Below are 16,261 nucleotides of genomic sequence, written 5' to 3'. Positions count from 1 at the left end.
AATTATAGTAACATATTTGCTGTGTTAAAGTGTCTAATACACTTCATTCCCCCCTTCGGGACTTCATAGAGTCCAGACATACAGAATACTTAACACAGCCATGTCGTTTGGCACATTATCACACTTGCTTGTTTACTCAACAAAATTCCCCTTTGTTTGGTCTTTTTCAATTAATACTCTAATTTTAAAACTTTTTAAACTCAATTTTGGGATCATCTTATTAAGTAATTTCCTATTATATGTCCTATACACACATTATTTTAACTATTTTACACTAGGTAAACTAATCACCTATCTCAATCCAATCGAATTCGGCTACTCTTAGCCACATCTGTCGATCTCCTTCCAGCCACACTCCTGTAAATCAAATCTCCTTTGAGTGTTAGTGTAAGGGAACCCCACGGATCAGCTGTTATCCCCCAATCAGAAAAACCACACCTCATAAAAGGTGGGAAAAAGACAGACAAAATCTACGGACATCTGTCGTAAAACTTAATTGCAGGGCATTGTAAACCCCAGTTCACATAGTATGTGAACCCACAGAATTATAGTAACATATTTGCTGTGTTAAAGTGTCTAATACACTTCACACTCAAGGTCGCCGTACAACAACACAATAATAATAACAAAAAAATAACAGCAACGGGTAGAGAGTTAACGAGGAGAGAGGACGACACCCAGACTCTAAACCTGTAGGGAGGGGCTGTGACGTGGGTGGAATCCAGACTGGAACTGTTTCGTAAAGGTTATTGTTATGGAGATGTGCATGTATCTGTGAAGCCACTGCTTTTTCCAGAATCTTGGAGAGAAATGGTAGGTTGGAGATCGGTCGCAGGTTGTTGAAGTCACTGGGGTCTAAACCGGGTTTCTTAAGTATAGGTGTAACAGCAGCAGATTTAAGAGTGGACGGTACAGAACCAGAGGTGAGGGAGGAGTGAATGATGGCAGTTATCAGAGGTAACAAGGAGGGGAGACAGCCAGTGACTAAGGAGGTAGAGAGGGGGTCAAGTTGACATGTAGATGTTTTAGGTTTCTGAATGAGATCCAAAATGTCAGCAACAGAGGGCAGTTGGAAGCTAGAGAGTGCTTGGGAGAAGAGGGCATGACAAACCGGAGGAGATGGAATGCAGGGGATTTTGAGGGGTCAGTTGCTGGTGGATCCTGTGTATTTTTTCATTGAAAAATAACATTAGGGAGTTGCAGTGATCTGCGGAGTAAAACTGTGGAGGGAGTGAGGTCGGAGGGTATAGTGTGTTATTGAGGACTGAGAACAGGGATCGAGTATTCCCATTACCAGCACTGATTAAACCTGCATAGTATTGAGATTTAACTGAGGAGATGGTGTCTTTATAGAGACAAATGTGGGTACATTTGTTTGTGAACAGAGAGTCCGGTTTTCTTGAAGAGCCGATCTAGTTGACGTTCCTTGGCTTTGAGTTGTCGTAGATGCGGCGTGAACCAGGGAGCAGAGTTGGTAAATGGCACAGTTTAACAGGAGCAAGTGAATTCAGCAGGGAATGGAGGCCATGATTGTAATGGATAACCAGTTGATTGTCCTCAATTGCACTCTACGTATTTGGCACCCCTGAGAAAATGTCCAATTTACCTAATTCCCATATTGCATGTTTTTTGATTGTGGGGGGAAAACGGTGTAATGGTAAAAGCATTGACATGCTATTAAACACCATCCAGTGATAATTTAGTAATGGAGGAAGGAGGTCGGAGCCAGCTCAAGATTCAAACAAGGTTTTAATCTTGTACAAAAGGAGCATTCACAGAGCAACACTTCAAGACAGTGAATAAATACTTAATGCCCTATGAGAAAAACATAGGCTTTGTCTGTCCCTTTGAGTGTGTTCTCAGTCTGATAATTACTTCTTTGTGGCCTGTACAAGGTCATACAAGCCCACAGGCCATTACAGGCCATTTGTCACATGACCCAAATTCGACCTGAGATCATCATTTGAACATTCCTGAGTAAGACTTACATCCCTCTTCAAAAATACAAAATTTCCATCACACATACACTTACAACATTATAACATTTCAGTTATACAGCTTAAACATTTCATGACTTCTCCTCCAGTAACTGCATAGTGTGCACATTTTGCAGCTTTGCAGCTACTATAGATACATCTATATGCTCTTGTTCTTCACTTCTTAGAATAGTAGTACAAAAGTACATATGCACCTTTTCCAGGGAACCCAAATTAACTCTTGTTGTTCTCAAAAAATGTGAAAAAACGCCTTCCTGTGCAAGACCTAGTAAGATCCTACCGCAGACAACCTTGCAGCAAATTATCACCCAGGAGTTAACATTCAAGATTCAAGATTCTTTATTGTTATTATGCAAGCATTTTTCATCAACATCAGCTCTGATCCTAATTCCCTCCTCCTCCTGAGCTGTGTCATCCCTATGTTGTGGCAATTTTGTTGTAAGATGTCTGATGTGGAAATAAAGTTGGAGCAAAAGCAACTTGCTGAAGCATTGGTTTATTCTTTGCAAAGAGAGAGTCAACAGAAGACACCAGCTCAGAGGCAAGTCTAAGATGGCTTTGTCTTTGATAGCTTTGATAGTTCAGTTGAGCTCAGCAGCGAGCGTGGCGGCCGGGAGTGGAACTGCAGGGATTCTGTGAATCACCCGTGAAGTCGTTTGCCGACGCCGTCACTCACTCGTAAATCAGGGGAGGGAGGGAGTGGGAGTGACTCGTAAGAAGAACTGTGTCTCTGCCGTGCTGCTGCTGTGAGTCGTTCACACTGTCAGTTCACTGACTCAGTCATGATTTGCGCGTACGAACAAACTGTCGAGAGAGAGAGCTGTCACGGACGGGGGAGGACATGAATCACGTTCAGCTCGCGCTGTCACTGATAACAGATCAGCTCCGTTGTGAAAACAAGCTTCTTCCAGCTAAGATTATTAGCAAAAGTAAAGGCTTATCTCCCTAGGAATGATCTCGAGAAAGTCATTCACACTTTTATTACTTCACGGTTAGACTACTGCAACTCTTTGGTTGTTGGTCTCGACCAGTCAGCACTGCGCCGTTTACAGGTGGTCCAAAACGCAGCCGCCCGCCTGCTGACTGGAAAGAAACGGCGTGATCATATCAGTCCTGTCCTTGCATCTTTGCACTGGCTGCCTGTTCATTTTAGGATCCAGTTCAAGGTTTTATTTATTGTTTTTAAGTGTTTGAATGGTCTGGTACCATCGTACCTATCAGAGCTCGTACAGCCTCACAGTACCTCCAGAGCACTTAGGTCAACAAACCAGCTGCTTCTGGCAGTACCTCGGTCCATACTCTCTACTCGTGGGGACAGAGCCTTCTCAGTGGCGGCCCCCAAGCTGTGGAACAGCCTACCTTTCCAGGTTAGAGCTGCAGTCTGTTGAGCACTTTAAAACACTACTAAAAACCTATCTTTTTACCCTGGCGTTCAGTCCCAGCTAGACGAGAATCTTGGCTTTCCTATTTTATTTATTTTATTTTTACTTTTATTTTATTTTATTTGTTTTTAATTCTAATTTTAGTTTTTGTCTTAAACTAAGCTCTTACTATTCCTTTATTGTTTTTATTTGTTGTCGTGTTGTGTGTGATTGTATTGTGTTCAAATAACTGTGCAGCATTTTGGTTCAACTGAGGTTGTTTTTAAATGTGCTTTATAAATAAACTTGACTTGACTTGACTTGACTAGGTGTCACCTGGATAGGACTCAGGGAGGGGTGACCACACAACACAATGCTTACACACACACACACACACACACACACACACACACACACACACACACACACACACACACACACACACACACACACACACACACACACACACCATTTACCTACCATCCCCCCTCATGTAAATTAGTATATTCCTCTCATCACTCTTGTCAGGATAATTTGGTAAAAGATGGATGTTGGAGCCAGCTCAGGAATCAAACAAGAGTTTATTTATGTACAGAAAGAGCAATCACGAAGCAACTTGCAGATTCAGTCACCCCGCGAAGACTGCCAGTAAGATGGAATATCTCTCTAGTTAACCTGTCTGGTGGGTGTGTCAAAGACCCCCCCCCCCCACACAGACAGAGTAAAACAAAAGGTTTCCTCCCTCCCACGGGAAGAGAGGGAATCAAGAAGACCCCCCATTGGGAAAGAGGAAGATAGGGTGTTTACGACTCAAACCCCTGTGTCTCCAACTGTTGTAAAACAAAATAGCAAATGGTCCCTTGATCTTAGGTCACTGCAGGTCAAACTATTACAAATATTTAAAACCAATCCAAAATTTCCGTAACAACTCTGTACCCACACCCAGAGAGCTGGTGAACTGATGCTGAGTGTAAAGAGACTGTGTTTCTTTGGTGTCATGTTACATAGATCTTGCACAGGGGGAGGTGGTTTCTTAAAAAAAAAAAGACTCCTTCAAGTAAATGAGCAGGGTCGATTGAGCATTCCTGAGGTCCTGTAGGAGCATTCAAGAGGAGCTGACAAAATGTAAGTAATGCAACTTAAATGTATATTTTCCTACTTAACTTGTTACTGGAAACATTGTGGCATAACTAGTCTTCTGTGCTATTTTGTTACTATTTTTGCTTTGATAGCCATGATCATCATCATCATAATTATGATGATGATGATCATGGCTATCAACATTTCAACATTTTTCACAGTGTAGAATCTGTGGGGTTTTGATACTTTGATACTGTACATGTCCTATTTTAAACCACAATATTGGTTTTAATGGTGATACTCATTTACAGCTGTGGAATTTTTATGGCACCATTACAGTTCTTTACATCAGTGATTCCCAAACATGGGTATAAAAAGTAATGGAGAGGGTACGTGTAGACAAAAGAAACATAACCAAATTCAGACATTGCAGTAGATTTATTTCAGAAAATATGGTGATGGTGGTGTGCTGGTGTTGCTCATCGAACGTGGTGGTAGTAATTAAATAGATATTTTTTGGTGAGAAATAATTGACTTTGAGAGATTTTATGTGGTGAGTGGGGTACAATGGCTGGAGGACAAATATCTGAAGGGGCAACGGGACTGTGAAATGTTTTGGAGCAATTGCTTTACATTAACACACACTCACAATGGGTGATTGTGCGGTTTTTGTCTTCAATTCGCATCCAAAGTTTTCTAGCCTTGTGCCTCTTGGCATGAACTGAAACCAATGTTTCTGATGCTGTGAAGTAATATCTTTGCACAGTTGTTGCTGGCGGCAACTTAGTGAATCTCTACAAAGATGTTCCAACCACACATTGCATTATTCATTTACAGAACACTATAAATGTATTGTTTAAGCAGTTGATTATTCATGTTAGTGTACATTTCACTGAATTTTATTTCATTGGAATAATATGGTTTTTACTAATTTTCTGAAATGTTTTACTAACATGAATTCACTTATTTATTTGTCATTCAGTTGCTGCTGTTGGACATGGATGACTTTGTTTGTGATACATTAAACAAATGGGGTCTCAGCGAATACATAGAGACATTTAAAGGTAAAGTATTCTATTTCTTTGGGGAGCACTGGCACAATATTATTGAAACATCAAAATACATACAACCTCATACTTTTTACTTGTTTGTATTTAACTGAATATTTTCAATTACAGATAATGAGGTTGACAAGGAAAATCTTTATTATCTTACTGATACATTGACTGAAAAACTCATCCCAAAAGTGGGGCCAAGGGGAAAATTCATACAGAAATTGGAACTGTTAAAGGTAACACTCACACAAGTGCTGCATGACATATATGCTATGCTATACTAACAGGAACAGGAGAAAATTAAATGCTTTAACTGTTATGGATGAGGAAGTTTTGGATTGGTATGGATTATGAATTTTTCTGTTGTCACTATAGAAACAACAACACTCAGCAACAAACCAGGAAACAGTTCCAGTAAGTTGAATAGAGATTTATTGGTAATGTAATTCATTGCAGTCATAATGATGATATTTTCACTAGCTGCCCAGATTTTTACACAGCACTATACTTGTTTCCATAGTCAGGACGAGAGCATGAAGAAATAGCAGAATTTGCTCAGGTAAGGATGAAACTGACTTTATTTCTACTCACCATGCACATGCACTATCACTGACAGTGAGTTCAATCACTTGTTGCAGACAGATGATATGTGAATGTACTTCAAATGAAATGCTATCTTGAAAGTCTACTATCTATGTTCATTCTCAGGTTTTTCCAACCACCAGTGGTGCAAATGGTACGGGTGAACTATTTTACAACTATCATGAAACCAGAATTTTAAAGTGCGAGAGGCACATGCAACAAACTATAATAATGATCATAAGAATGATAATAATAATAATTTATCTATCAATAAGGAAAGAGAAAGAGCAAACGAATCTCACGAGCAAGTAAACGCCGATGTACACCAGATTCATGCACACCAGATTCAGGTTTGTTACTTTTTCAACAATGAAATTTCAACATCTTGCATTGTTAACTGACTGACGTCACCTTCCTGACGTGTAGGCTGTTGTGTGTCATGTCCTGCTATCAGGCTTTTAGCCAGCAGGGTTACTGATAAAGCATTTCCTTCCTCTTTTGAGAGTTCATTTTTCCTGTTTAATGGCTCTCTTCACTCTTGACAGAAGAGAGCAAACTCTCTGAGGTGAAAAAAATAATGAATGATGTCCAGACAAGACTTCCAGACAACACAGGGATCAGTGGTTTCTTGAAGTAAGCATTCATTGTTGTATTTTCCAGTACTGTATTCCTGAAGTTAAAGCAGTTAACTTGTTTTCATAAATACATAAACTATCCTGAGCTAAACAAAGAAAGTACCATGTATAACGTGTGTTATTGGACAAATCTACCAATATAATAACACCATGGTATAAGTGTATTGTTTTTAAAAGAACCTATGTTACTCTTGCATGTTACTCTCAAAACAATCCATTGATAAAGTCATGATAAAACTCTTTTGAAACAGGCGTAAAATCAGTGATTTGACGACAGAAAAGAGGGAGCTGGTTGGTGTCTTTGGTAAAACAGGGGCTGGAAAGAGCACTTTGATCAATGCTATCATCGGGGAGAAGAATCTTCTACCGACTGGAAGGCGCAATGCGTGCACCACAGTCATGATTAAAGTGGAGGCCAATGACTCGCCAAAGTATGAAGCATACGTTGAGTTCATTACACCAAAGGTAAAAAAGGTTTATCTTTTATTTTTGACTACTTCAAAATGTATATCGTTGCAGTGAACGTATGGTTGTCACACATCACATTCCATTGAATTCAACTCATTTTATTTTTTAGGAGTGGGAAGACGAATTGTGGTCCTTTGAAAAATTTCAGGATAATGAACACCAAGGCACTGAGGAAAAGCTTACAGCGCTGTATGGACAAGATTGGAAAGGCAAAATAAACCATACAAACTGCAATGACAACAAACATTTCAAAGAAATTCCGGAATTTCTAGAGTCAGCTACGATGCGTTTGACGCGTGACTCAGTAAGTAAAACAAAAACGAGACATTAGACAATTACTTCTGAATATTACACACCCAAGAGAGAGATTTTAGGACATACGCTACAGAAATATGGCCCTCATCATACCATTACCTTAATTTTCCAGTGTGGGTGCTCAAATATCTACAGTAAAAAGGCAGCATGCATATGGACAATTTATAAAACAGATAATATGTATTAAGATAGTCATACTAAGGTAATACTGGGATAACTAAGATAACTGCCAAATGATAGCAATGACAATAGTATTTAAAGTCAGATTTTCATCTCCACCTTCACCCTAATACTTGGAATTATTATTTTTTTGCCCCTGTTTCTTTCAATTATAGTGATTATAGAGTGCTCTTTTATGTGCTATGTACTATATGCCATTCTGTATATTTTATGCTATTACAATGCATACATTTAATTAGCCATTTTTGTTTTATCTTTTTTACCGCAGGCTGAGAAGCTATCTGCAGACATTGCCAAATATACAAGGAATGAAAGCATAGAAGCAGTGAAGAAGCAATACTGGCCATTAGTGAAGTGTGTGACTCTCAAGTTACCTGACAGAAATGACTTTCTCCAACATGTCACGATTGTGGACTTACCAGGAAATGGGGACCGTAATAAGAGCAGAGACCAAATGTGGAAAGAGGTAACTTATTCACATTCACTTCTGATTATTGTATCTTTAGCATGATGTGTGTCCTTTATTCGTTTTTAATTAACATTATAATCAATTAATCAAAATGAACTAGCTATTCTACTTCAACAGCTTGTTGGGAGGTGCTCCACAGTGTGGATTGTGAGTGATGCCAATCGCTCAGTAGCAGAGAAAGAAGCCTGGGAAATCCTGGAAAATTCCTGTAGACTCATGGGAAATGGTGGCGAGTGTCAGCAAATTCACTTCATCTGCACAAAGTGTGATGATTTCGATCACTCAGACATGTAAGTGATTTGATAGTGAGTTTGTTTAAATTCAAAACATTGATCCATTAGGATCCATTGTGCCAAGTGTTAAGCACAGTATTGGATTGTTACCTCCAGAAGCACGTCATCGTAAATGAGGTTTAGCTCTTCTGCTCATGTTCAAAGCAGGAGTAAGTTGCAATTGATTGGGTCAAGGTAAGGACTTCTGCTGGTTGGGACACATGATTAAATTCTCTATTATATGGGGGACATGGAAGTCAGTTTGCTTTCACTGGTCATCTTCCTCTCAGCAGAGGAAGGTAAAGGTTGAAGTCCTGCAATATCTTGGTTTAGTCTGGTTGAACTGAACCCCTGGGATATTTGTGCTCCTGGTGCAGTTAATTTTATCTTGGTGTAAAGAAAGAAAGTCTGAGACCGAACTCATGGCATGTCCATTCTACCGTCATTACTGAAAAGTTCACTTTGGAACGTCGCAACTGTCGACTTGACGATGCTAGCTGGGCTACATTTGCTTGGTTATTGTGGAGGAGGGAGAGTAGGGACCTCCAAAAACTGTCTGAGTTACAAGTTTAAATATCTTGTAGGTCAGCTGAAGAGGCATGTGAAATGTTGCATAAAGAAAACAACAAAACCAAGGAATCAATGCAAAGTGAAATATTGAAGAGCCTTCAAGAGGAAGGAAATGTTAAGGTGAGTTATACACTGTAAAACCCCACCAGATTATCAAAGTCTTTACTTAACTGAAGTCTGAACTATCCCTTTCAACCCACAAATCACCTGTTTTCAGAAACACTTCAATGACGACTGTTTTAAAGTGTTCACAGTGTGCGCCAGAACCTTTCTAAACGAAACATATGGAAAGGTAGAAGACACAGGTAGGTTTAATTTAGAAGATGTCACAGTTGCCATGTCCAGATATGTTATACATAAGTACACCTATACATTTAAGTATGTAACAATAAAAACGTAAACCTTTTTTCTAGAAATTCCAGCTCTTAAGGAGTTTCTGAAAAATCTTGATGACCGTCACTCAGAGACACTAAATTATGTGTCAAGAGCACATGGCATTCTCTCTTTGATCCAAGGGGCAAGAAACAGGAAATTGGTAAGTGATAAAAATCTTTGGGTTTATTGATTTTTATGCAGTTTGTATTTCCAGAAAACAAAAACATTGCACATACAGTACATACAGTCATTAAATAATTCTCAAATGCTATTTAAATACTGAAATAATCTTTCGTAATGGCAGCTCTAACTCACCCCTCGTGAATCGTTTTTCTTTTAGAAAAGCTGCAGTTCTACATTATTCAGGAATGATCAAACGACATGGATAAATGAGTTTGTTTGTTTTCAGACAATGGACGTGTACACAGACCTTGAAGACACACTAAGGCTCGAACTTGGTAAAGTCATCAAACCGATGGAAAAGGCTTATGCAGCATTTAAAAAAGGCCTTGTGAAGGGTGTGAGGGAGTCATGCAGCTCATGGGAAGAATCTGTGAAGAACGAAACATGCCCTGTATGTAAAACTTTGATTAAAACAGCTTATTTTTCACTTCATCGACAATTTTAAAAACATATTGTTTCTATTTTGATCCAGGCTCAGGGTAAGGGTAGTGGTTTTCACCAGATATTGAAGCATGCCGTAAACAACAGAGGTGCCTTTCCATCAAAGAAAGGGGTCACAAAAAACTTAAATGTGATTTTAAGTTCTTGGTTGACTGACAGCATTGATGAGAAATTCAAAGAGACCTTCCCGTAAGAAATAACATAATTTGTACACTGCATGTTCATATACATTTTTTTTCTTTTTAGAAATGATGCATTATAATGTTCACTATTTTATCTTTTCAGAAATGATCGGAATAGTGGACCATTCAAGAATGCCCTTACTGATTTTACACTGGACACAGATAAGCTGATTGAAAAGTACAAAGATGATGAACTGCAGCTTACGTTTCTCAAGACAGAGGTAAAACATTTTTGTTTGTGTTTCTATGAGGAAGACTCAGGTTAGAATTTGGCATCTAGAACTATTTATTGCTAAGATGAATAGACATTTGTGTTGCAAACATTAGGCTCTGGTCCACAGAAATGCTCATATGGACAGATATATCTTCCTTTGCCACCATAGAATGAGTGGATGCCAGGTGTTGTGCAGCCTTAAATGATTGACTGCTACACTGAGGGGACCTGGTTGTGCTGCTGTAATGTAGGGGAATTGAGGTGCAATTTGGTCCACTTGTCACCACTTGTTAGTGGCCCCTTTCAGAATGGCAAATACATGACAAATAAGATGGGGAATCACTGACTGATTTGATTAGTGTACACAGAATATGGTTGTTTCTTTTTTGCTGGGAGTTGAATGAGTGAATCTGTACCAAGCTCATCTGTACTCTCACTGGATTTGAAACCAGTTCTAACACTATAATTACCACCAAAGTCATCAAAACACAGAATTGGAAAATATCTATTCAAATTATCCAACTATTGTCAGTCAGCGTTGCACAAATCAGTAGTAATCATAGTAAGTCACCAAACAAGTTTGAAGGACAGTCATTGGACAATTAAGCAGGTGAACAGACAGATGAGTGGAATGTCAGTTGTTGTCACACCAACTGTTAGACAGTGATTTGATTAACAAACATGTTCCTTGCATTTATGAATGGATGTCGGTTTGTACTTTTTAGATGTGTTGTTCATGTTCGTCTTTAATGTGATAATATGTTTATCATCATGTCCTCTGTTTAGGAAGAAAAAATCAAGGATAAACTCAACAAAGAGATCCGGGAACGTAAGAAGACCATCTACAACAGTCTGACACAAACAATAGAGGAACAAATGCAAACATGTTATGATGGTAATGAAGATGATCATAATGTGTAGAGATTGTATTGAAACTGTTATACATTAATCCTGACTGTGTAGAAACATATGCTTAACAAGTCTCCTGTTGTAGATGCAAAGGAGGAAAAAGGAAAAGGTTCAATGGCAAGAATGCAGGAACAAATCTGGAACCATATCCGTGAAACACAAGGCATCATGTTTGAGGAGGCTAAAAAAAAAATGTTGGAGCAACTGTTTAACTTGAAGGTTTGTAACATTTTAACACATTATACAAAATAATATTAGGTCATCGTAACTATGAGTAAGTGGAATTTGCATAGTTGTGACCACGCACATTCCACTTGGTAAGATGTTGCAGTTGAGCATTTCTGAACCAAAATGATCATTGTCATTTTATCATTTACTCTAGAATATGCTCACATGCCCCATTGTTTGCAGAAAAGTAAAACAGCAACATTTGCTCACTGAGGTCAATTCCAGGAATATGTCAGTATAATTGCACATGAATGCTGAATGAAGCCATTGAGGCCTTTGGCTAATTTGAATACACATCTAAACAGTTGTTGCAAGTTATTCTCATTAAATCTTGATCACATTTATTGGTTAGTAATTGGTGGTTTTGACGCTTAATTAGAACGACATCCTGGCGGAACTGGGGGGAACCTTGACGGAATCACTGGGGCTGTTACTGGAGACAGATTCAGACTCATTGCCAGGTATGAAAAATACTATGATAAAATAATTCACAGTATATTAGTCTAATTGAAAATGTCCATGTATTTAAGTTTTTCTGTTTGTATTTTAATCAGATCTTTCATCAGAGCTGGACATTGTGAAGAACTGCCTCAGTGAACTAAAAGGCAGCCCAAGTGAATAAACTGAGCAATCTTAAATGATGCTAAAGGTTCTACTGGTTGGCATCAGTAGATTTCTTGAAACTTGTTGAAGGGTGAAATTTGGCCCAAGGATGAGTCCATTTACTTTTGGAGAGGATCTGATTATGGAGGGTGGATATAGGACATACATTCATTTACTATGTGATGTATTTTGTTAAGTGTGTGCAGAATGATTTTTATATTTGTTTGGATGGACATTCTTGACATGGACTGATCAATACAATTACATGTGGTTTATTAGTCTTTGCCACTGGGCCACTTTTATGCCCCCATAATGCTTTGTCTTTTTAATGATTCTTAATGATTTAATGATTTATATCATACATTTTGATGCTTTACTGCCCATGAGTTTATTTTGTAACTTTTAAAGTGATTGGGATGTGAGTATATGTTATGTATGAATTTGAATACAAGCTTTAGGCTGGATTTTATCAGACTGTTCCTATAATGATCTTAAATACTTATATTTTTGAACTGTTTCTCACTTCAAACAATGTTGTATTTGTGTTAAGCGTGTGCAGAATTAAGTGCATGCAGAATGATTTTCTATGTTTTTTTTGTGATGGACATTCTTGCCATCGATGATGACGGTGCATTGAGCTGCCAGCAGCAATTAACCTGTAGATAGAGTACTTGTGCTCTCTGCTCGCTCGTCCATGTCACTGCCAATGCTTTCAGTGTGATACTGTGGAGAATGTGCAGCTTACTGTATGTCCTAATAGTTTCTGTCAGCATGTGATCATGTCAAACAATTATTCAGCCTTTCATTTTCTCTTGGTCAGCCATAAATATTTTGATTATGTAGTCGTTTGTGTGCTCTGAATAAATACATAAAATAATTGATTTTGTTGTTGTTGTTGTTGATTTTGGAGGTCAGAGAATAATGAACAAACCGTTAAGGAAACATGCAGTGGACACATCCACAAACCTTGATTTGTTCAAATTGTAAGAGGTACATGACAGGCCCATGGATCATCCGCACTTAAACATTATAGTTGTGAATAGACTGCAGTTATACAGTACAGCCAGTTATTAAGATAGTCTATCTTATTTGGATAAGGTCAGTGACCTTTTATAGATGTCCTGGCAACATTTAATACACCATTATACAGCTGGTATTTTGTAGTATAATGTTACACAAAAAAAATAGGTATGAAGTAGTAAGTATAATATTAAAAGTCATCTCTTCTGAAGAACAAAAAAAAACTGAGGACCTCTTGAGTGAATAGAAGTGTTTCCATGTGACAGTGGACTGCTTGACTTAATCGTTAAAACCATTGACGTATTATTAAAACCATATCAAGCTCCCAATTTATGAGAAAATGCCAAAAGCTTGTAATCAATTGACTACAGGTTGAAAAGGATTTGCAAATCATTGTATTCTGTTTTGATTCACATTTTACACAAGTTCCCAACTTCATTGGAATTGGGGGGTAAATCGCAACTTCGGGGTTCAAATATTTTCAAATATTCGATGGCAGTGTAGTGTAGACTGGACAGACAGGCGGACCATAAGTATTAGTTAAAGTTAGCAATTTTATGTATCATTATTGTTATTACCAAATGGAGGAAAAAATTAATTAATCTGTAGGCCATAGGCTACACTGATGTCTAAATATTAGTATTGGCCATCAAACAGGCTATTAGACATTGATATCTAAAGGATTGTTTTTAATACAAATTTTCACTCCAGTGGTTTATCACCTGTTAGTTCAGTTTTACTAAGAAATAAGATAAGGTCTTGTTAGGTTAGTGCTTGTGTTCCTTGGGTGTGCCTCTGGGAAAGTGCCTTGTCTGCACATGTCACTTATAATATAAATGGCAGGGCTTTTTTTTTTTTTTTTTTTTTAATAAGTCTCTTTGTTTTGCATGTGTACAAAGGGTGCTAATCACAGACACACCTGTCGTTGTGTGCTGCTGCACTTGTACTTCTTGTATCTGTCACATACCAAGGCTCAGGCAATTTTCTCTTGGTCAGCCTTAATATTATTTTCACGGGTGAACAGTCACGGAAAGCTGCAGCCGACTCAGCCACAAACCTGGATTTGTTCAAGTTTAAAGAGGTGCATGACAGGCCCACGTCTGCACTTAAGTTGTGAATGAACTGCAATTATACAGCACAATTATGTAGATAGTGTATCTTGTATTGGATAAGGCCAGTGACCTTTTATAGATGACAAGAATGTCCTCCTGTAGTCACCAAAGCATCACATTCAAAAGGCACTTTGTCTTGGCAACATTTAATACACCATTATACAGCCGGCAGTATAGCAAAGTATATCACATTGAAAACTAGGTGTGAAGTAGTAAGTGTAAAAGTCATCTCATGTGATTGCTGGCTAAATAACTAATTGCTTGGTTGCAGTGCAGTGCAGACAGGGACCGTATCTATGTTCCCCGGGTCCTATGTTCCCCGTTTTGTATGTGACCGGGGAACATAGGACCCTTTCTTTAACCCTAATCCTAACCCTACCCTTTTTCAAAAAAAAGGGTCCTATGTTCCCCTGTCACATAAAAAGTGGACCTTTTTTGGGAAAAACAGGGATCATAGGACCCGGGGAACATAGGTACGACCCTGTGCAGACACTACAAGCATTTGTAACCTCTCGCAGGCTTACTGGAACGTAATCCTCTACTCCGCCAGGCGGTGGAATGTACACCCCTGGGAATTTGTCCAGTGGAGACGTTGCCAGAAAGCATCATGGAAATTTCTTCTGAGGGCCATAAATTCATAAAAACTGGTATCAACTATTGAAATGTTGTGTGCCCATTTGGTTGGAACCTGTGAGACGAGAGACGAGCCGCAAAAATTTGCGAGCTCCTCAAGATAGCTCCGGTAAGAATGCTAATGCTAACCAGGGTGTCACACTAACTGTGCTCCATTATGCTGTGAAATGCTGTTCTTTTAAAACCAATCGAAGTTATGACCTTAACACTTGGTGTTTGAATCATATAGACACAGATTCAGATTGTTTCATGTTGTTGGAAATGTTTTAATCGCACTAGCCGCAGGCTAATCGCGCTAGCCGCGGGCGGGGTCGTACCTATGTTCCCCGGGTCCTATGTTCCCCGTTTTTCCAAAAAAGGTCCACTTTTTATGTGACAGGGGAACATAGGACCCTTTTTTGAAAAAGGGTATAGGGTTAGGATTAGGGTTAGAGAAAGGGTCCTATGTTCCCCGGTCACATACAAAGTGGGGAACATAGGACCCGGGGAACATAGGTATGGTCCCCCGCGGGCTAATCACGCTAGCCGCGGGCTAATCACGCTAGCCGTGGGCTAATTGTGCTAGCCGTGGGCTAATCGCGCTAGCCGCTAGCATTTAAATGTGAATTTGTTTTGATTTTAACTCCTCTGTATGAGATGTTGGTAGCATTCACACTGCCAAAGGTGCTTTTATACTTGTTGACTGAAAGTCATTTAATTGAATTGGTTTTTAGATGAGAGAGAAATCATCTGAACCTGACAGTGGCGGTTAGTGGCAAGTCAACCGCAGGACTCGACAGAGAACAGACCCAAGAGCCTGGTGTGGTCGGCTGCATCTTTGGGACCATCATCATCCTGCTCGTTCATTTGCGATACAGATAAGAACATACATAAACCTACCCAGGTAATGAAAAGGACACATACTTCAAGAAACACGCACACAAACATCCAAAAGCTTTCACGTTATTCTGCCCCCCACAGTCTGAAGACGTATCTGCATTTAAGGGGTGTCCCATTTCTAAGTGACAAAATAACCCTCAACACTTGGTTTTGAGGGCCAGTTAAGATAAGGGTTGAGCTTGAGGGTTAAGATAGGAATTGGAATTGGCCCAAAAGGTGGGCTCACACAGTTTGCATGCTGCGTATGTCACACAGGTTCTCTAGCCTTTGCCAACTTTGGCTAAAAAAAAAAACAGGAAAAACCCTGCTTTTATTATTTCAGGTTCCGTAGTCATGCCTAGCGCTCCCGATATTAGCCCAGCTTTAATTAATAGTTGATTAAATAAATTATCAGTAACACTCACTTCGAGACACTGGTTACACATTGGTGTAAAGTAAGCAATTGTATCTTTATTGTTATGTTTTATCAAACGGAGGGAAAACAAAATAAGCCAAAAT

At 39.0% G+C, this 16,261-nt stretch overlaps 1 protein-coding gene across 1 annotated transcript; it reads left to right on the top strand.

The window, feature by feature from the left end:
• Window positions 1-6,393: 6,393 nt before the first annotated feature.
• Window positions 6,394-12,138, top strand: LOC310932495 (nuclear GTPase SLIP-GC-like; the record flags this gene model as incomplete). The annotated part of the gene is made up of 12 exons (XM_083895820.1): window positions 6,394-6,425; window positions 6,962-7,175; window positions 7,942-8,139; window positions 8,260-8,432; window positions 8,999-9,104; window positions 9,202-9,289; window positions 9,398-9,519; window positions 9,769-9,933; window positions 10,015-10,172; window positions 10,269-10,386; window positions 11,166-11,274; window positions 12,071-12,138. 12 exons carry the CDS (start codon window positions 6,394-6,396, stop codon window positions 12,136-12,138), a joined length of 1,551 nt encoding a protein of 516 aa, XP_083751946.1.
• Window positions 12,139-16,261: the final 4,123 nt, after the last annotated feature.

Source organism: Microchirus variegatus (genome assembly GCF_963457635.1).
Source record: "Microchirus variegatus genome assembly, chromosome: 10".
Lineage (NCBI taxonomy): Eukaryota > Metazoa > Chordata > Actinopteri > Pleuronectiformes > Soleidae > Microchirus > Microchirus variegatus.
The sequence above is the reverse complement of the archived record's forward strand: the minus strand, read 5'-3'. Positions and strand labels throughout refer to the sequence as shown.